This window comes from Condylura cristata, unplaced genomic scaffold (genome assembly GCF_000260355.1).
Source record: "Condylura cristata isolate star-nosed mole 26May11 unplaced genomic scaffold, ConCri1.0 scaffold00029, whole genome shotgun sequence".
Classification (NCBI taxonomy): Eukaryota; Metazoa; Chordata; class Mammalia; order Eulipotyphla; family Talpidae; genus Condylura; species Condylura cristata.
In genome coordinates, this window is record NW_004567130.1 from 4588427 (window position 1) to 4594294 (window position 5868).

The 5868-nt window shown below is 43.6% G+C and overlaps 1 protein-coding gene across 1 annotated transcript in view; it reads right to left on the reverse strand.

Annotated features, from left to right (window-relative positions):
- Window positions 1-3618, reverse strand: part of ZNF605 (zinc finger protein 605) — a 7540-nt gene extending 3922 nt beyond the window's left edge. Inside the window, exons 1-2 of the mRNA XM_012730910.1 lie at window positions 3281-3618; window positions 2977-3072 (exon numbers count right to left, since the gene is read on the reverse strand). Of these exons, the coding sequence (XP_012586364.1) occupies window positions 2977-3072; window positions 3281-3314 (130 nt within the window). The 5' untranslated portion in view covers window positions 3315-3618. The remainder of the gene's footprint in view (window positions 1-2976; window positions 3073-3280) is intronic.
- Between the last annotated feature and the right edge of the window lie 2250 nt (window positions 3619-5868).

Sequence of the window (5868 nt, forward strand, 5' to 3'; positions counted from 1 at the left end):
TTTTTTTTTTTTTTTTTTTACTGTTGTCACTTTTGTCAAACATTCTCATTCAAGAAGTTCACCTGAACCACACTGGTAAGTAACCTTACCATCATGAGAGCTACTTTGTAGAATTTTCAATAGTAACATTTTTATTTAAGTCTCTGGACATTACAATGGAATTTATAACCTATAGACTGAATCTACACAGAATGTTATCTGTGGAAACTATCCCAAACCATAAGATTTCTTTGTATTACATTAGGGCATATTTTTAAAAAAGATTTACTTATTTATGCATACAGTACTGGAGTACAGGCCAGAGGTGCAGGGGAGGTGAGAGGATTTACCAGAGATAAGTGGGGAGCAGAACAGACAGATTGATGAAGTACACTGCTGAGGGGAGCAGTAGGCAAGACAGGAGAGGTCTGCTGTACCATGTGGGTCACCTCCCTGGCTGGGGGTTGAACTTGAGCTGAAGTGGCTACAGCTAGCTTTGTAGTGCTGCGCTTTAACCTGCTGTGTCACCAGGGAGGCCCCCACATTAGCAGACTTTAAAAAAAAATCATATATGTTTGTATTCAGAACTGGGGTACAGGCCAGAGGTGCAGGGGTGGTTAGAGGATTCACCATAGAGTGGGGAGGAGAATAGGCAGACTGACGAAGTACACTGTTGAGAGGAGCTAGACAAGAGAGGTTTGCTGGGCCACTTGAAGAGTTTACAAAACATTGCTTTACAAATTGTGAGATTAAAGAAGTCCAAAATGTTGAAGTCAATCAAGATAAAATGAAGATATATATATATATTCAACTTTATAAATGATACAAAACAACACTGAAGTCATGGATAGTATCAGATTTTTAAGAATTTTTTATTTACGACTTGCTATTTGAAGAAAAAGTAGAAACTCTTTTATTGTTGCTTCTCAGGGAGGGACATGTACATTTTCCATGTCTATGATACCCTCTAGCCACACAAACTTCATCTCTAAACTGATATTCCTACTTCTCCCTCCCAATTCTAGTCTCCATGCAACAACTGTGTATCTTTAGAAAATGTCATCAGGTCTGAGACCTCCCTGGCACAGGGGGTTAAAGTGCAACACTATGAAGCTATCTGTAGCCACAGCTGCACAAGTTTGATCCCCAGCCAGGGAGGTGACCCTCATGGCACAGCAGACCTCTCCTGTCTTACCTGCTGCTTCCCACAGTAGTATATTTCAGTAGATCTTCCTGTTCTGCTCAACTGCTCTGAAATACTCCCTGTCCCCTGACTTTATTTGCTGTGCTTTCATTGGTGTGCTCCTCCCAACTACCAATCACACCTGGTTTATTTAAGCTTTAACTTCACTTTCAGGACCCACATTAATAAATACCCTGGTTGGTTTCCTGTGCAGTGCCCATCCAGCAGGTAGTCACTGTGTCTTTCCTGTTGGTGTAACCCCTGGGCTTGGGGCTAACAGGCTTAGAAGACAAGCCTTCAATATACAGAGACAGCCTTCAAAATGCTGAATTATTGGGGTTTTATATTTTATATTTTTTCCTGTATGAAAACTCTAAAGCCTCTTCAGGTTTTTTACACCTGTCTTCAGTTTTTCCAACCATGCAGACCCAGATCTAATAATCCCTGTACATGCTGCCTAGACATGCAGTTATAAATGTTTCCCACCTAAACCCTAATACATGTTCAGCACAGAAAACCAACCAATCAATTAGGAAATATAATTTAACACATGTTTAGATGAAAGTCTGTGTTTTAAAGAAATATTTAGTTAACAAAAAAGATCTCACCTTATCTGGCCCTACAGCAATCAATTAATGAACTACTTGTTACACTGTAGATTCCAGAGAGGGCACAGAAGCCTAAGTTACCTTCCATCTTTCCATGGCCTAACTGGCTATGGCGTTCCAGGTGATGACTGGCTAGACCTGGGTCCCTAGAGATTTCAGAACACTCTGGCATTAGGAACAGTCACTGGGAGTCTGACTGCGAAAGGGACAGTGTCTCACTAGGAGAGGAAAGGGCGACCCCATCAGGTACAGTGACTGGTGTTGGGGACAGGACTCATCTGAGTGGACTAACAATAACTTTGGACAAAACCTACCAGTTTTGGTAGGTAAGAGGCTGCAACAGGGCCTCCCTGGTGGTGCAAGGGAGTTAAGTCTTAGCATTATGAAGCTATCTGCAGCCACTACAGCACTTTAATACCCAGCCAGGAAGCTGACTCACAATGCATTGCACTTCTGCCTCCTAGCTGCTCCCCTCAGCAGTGTATTTCAGTAGATCTGCCTGTTCTGATCCTACTGTCTCTGATGGAACCCTTTCACCCTTGCACCTCTGGCCCGTTCCCCAGTTCTTGTATGCATAGTCTCCAACCACATGAGGTTCTTCAACATGAATGGAACTAAGATGACACAGGGGATCTGGCAGCCAACTGGGGTGGAGGAGGATGTTTAGAGGCTGCAGGTCTGTATACCAGGAAGAACTCTGGGGGAAGGCAGACAACATCTTCGCATACACAGGTAGGGTACTACCTTTTCCCTGCCCCATTTCAGGTGTTTGATTCTTATTCTATACCTCTGGACTCACCTCTACTCTGTGGTTTAGAACAGAAACCAGACAAATTACAGCAAATGAGGTAATAAAGGATGCTCAAAGATAAAGAATATCACCTCAAATGAGAAAGAATTTATGAATTGTTAGAGAAGGAAAGAAGCCTAATTCTACAGATTGGACTGGGGAACGGCCACCTTATCTAGGGAAGAAGGCCCGAGTGAGAGGCCATCAACCACACTGTGTCTGGGTGAGGGACAATCCAGCATCATTTTTCAGGGAGCATCCAAAGGGGGTACTAGGGATCCGAGTACAGCAAGAACCACAGACTTGTCACAGTTGTGAGGAACTTTAAATACAATTTACACACAACACTCAAAAGTACCCTTCCATCATCAAAAATCTGGGACCTCAACCTTCCCTGTGTGCCACATATGTCTTACCTGTAACCTCTTGTTGCAGGAGAGACTTGCCTCCTGGCCATGGCTCTCCCCAACACTCCTCCCTGGAAACTATGTCAGGCTTGCAAGGTCGTCGGCCTGTTAATTGGAAACACAGAGGACTCAGCCACTAACTCATACATACAGAAGACATGTCTTTACAATGGCAGTGACATGAAGCAGGCGAATAAAGACCTTTCAATACGGGAAATAACTTCTGACATCTGCAGCTCATATCCATAATCAGTAAGCTTCCTGGAGGCATGAGAGTCCTAGCACAGTCTACATTACAGAAGGACGTTCTTACCCAAAGAAGCCAGGTTGCTATAGTTCTCCAACATCACATCTCTGTACAAGATCTTCTGAGTAGGATCAAGTAGCTGCCATTCCTCTGAGGTGAAATCCACAGCCACATCCTCAAACGTTATCTACAAAAGCATAATCCCTGTTAAGGCTGGCCATCTTCATTCCAAGGGACTGGTAGAATTGACAGTGACTAGACAAACAGGAGCAAAGGGGACAAAAGCAGCTATGGGTAGAAGCAGGGAGCTTGGGAAGGCCCAACACCGACGGAGCAGAAGTGGAGGCAGAATATTAGGGGTAGGCCTCTGCTATACTGAGCTGCCCCAGCAAACAGAATGAGAGACTCAGTTAGGAATCAGTGCAAAGGGAAACCCAGTACAGTATACTTGGTTGGCTTAAACAGCTGATGTGTATAGAGCAAACACAGCAACTGGTAGACAGAAATTCCTTTAAGAGTACGTGGAAAATTCAAGGTATCCCATGTCACAAAGCAAACCACAACAACATGAAAAGATCAGAATCAAAGTAAAGTCCCAGATAACAACATTAACTAAAAATACCCCTATTGGCGTGATGCCTGTCTGATCTTGTTCCATGTCTGGCTACGGTCCACCTGGTGCATGTGAAAGCGCATGTGTCCAAGGGAAAGCCCTTGGAAACCAGGGCTGAGAGCCAAGAACATGGACACAGGTCATGCGGGCACAGCCCAGCATTTCAGTAAAGATAAAGAGCCAAGTAAAAAAGAAGTCCTGGTTGTATGTGTGTGAGGAAGCTGCCCAGTATAGTTTTGAGGAGAAAGTGCTGGGGGAAAAGTAAAATGTATACAGAGCTTAATTTTAAAAAATGCTTAAAAAAAAAAAGATATGCTTTTGCTGAAGCTTGGAACAAGGGGTATAAAATGGGATGCTTAAAAATAAAATTCCATTGCATGCTGGACATAGCAGTTATTCCTCTGGTTTACCCTTCACAGCTGCATCCCAGGCCCCAGACCCACTAGAGGTCCACATACCCCCAAAATCCCAAACACCTGGAAATCAAACAAGCTACAGGTCACATGGGGAATCACAAAAATAGCTTAAACTAAGTGAAAATGAAAAGATAATATATAAAATCTCTGGTTTATAGTTAAAGCAGAACTACTTGAAAAATTTAAGAGTATAAATAGTAAAAAACAAAGACCAAAAATCAGTAATCCCATCTAAAGAAACTAAAGAGTGGGCCTCCCTGCTAGTGCAAGGGTTAAAAGTCTCAACACTGTGACGTTATCACCAGCCACTGCAGCAGCACCCAACCAGGGAGCTGACCACATGGCACCTGCAGACCTCTCCTGTCTTGCCTGCTGTTCCCCTCAGCAGTGTATTTCAGTAGGTGCGCCTGTTCTGCTCCAGACTGTCTCTGATGAGTTCTCTCACCCTCTGCAACTCTGGCCTACACCAGGGCTCTTGTATACATAAATAAATAAAGTTAAGTTAAAAATAAAAAAGAAATTAAAGCACGAGTTAGCTCTAACACATGCAGGAAGAATCACTGTCAATGGAGCAACCAGGAGATGGCAAACAAGTCAAAAAAACAGACAGAAATCAGTGAAACAGGAAGCTCCCTCTTCACCTCTAAGCTGGCTGAAGAGAGACGGAGAGGCAGCAGAGCAACAAGAGTGAGTGAGCAGCAGGATGGCAGTTCTGACCAACAGTCAAAAGGTCACAGAGCAGCTCATAACCATGAGATCAGCTGTTCAAAATGGCCCTGATTCCTAGAAACACCCAAGCTTCTGGGACTGATTTGGGAGAAATAGGTGCTTAGACAGCTCATGTCTGTTAATATATTCAGTTTGTGGTGTTAATAAATCTAATTTGTAACGGAACAGGCGAGAAAATAATGATAATGATGAACAGCTATATACCAGAGACATTTTGTGGGGGTGTAGTGGGGAGTGGGATCAAAAACAGTGGGGGGAGGGAAATGCACTGGACTATGGTGATGGCACATGGGTGATTTGGTGATGGGAAGTCCACGGGGAAAAAGGCACAAAATGATGTGAAAATAAACTATTATAAATAATAATAAAAAAATCTAATCTGGAAGCTTGGTGTTGGCCTTACACAGCAGGAGGTGACCAGAGGCCATTCCTTGAGTAATAGCATCAAGTAATAGTAATAATACAGGCGTCTTCTTTCCACTCCTGTTCAAAAGTGCAGCACTAATCCTTTATCAAGCCAGTGGAAAAGAAACAGAAGTAGAAGATAAAATAAAACTGTTGATAGATAACAAGCCTGTTATCTGTTTCCTGATAGGAAGAGACTATCAGGAAACAACAGACTAAGGAGTCTAACAAGGGTGACATACATGGTTATCTAACAAGGGAGACATACATGGTCACACATGGAGGCCAGTCAACTCCCTGGGTTCCCTGAGAGCCTGCTGGGGTTGAACAGGTGTTAAGGCACCTTTGCTATCAGAAAGAAGCATCTGGGGCCCTCCCTGGTGGCGCAGCAGGTTAAAGCACTGCACTAAGAAGCTAAAGCCACTTCTGCATGAGTTCGATCCCCTCCTGCCCCGGAGGTGACCACATGGCGAGGGAGACCTCTCCTGACC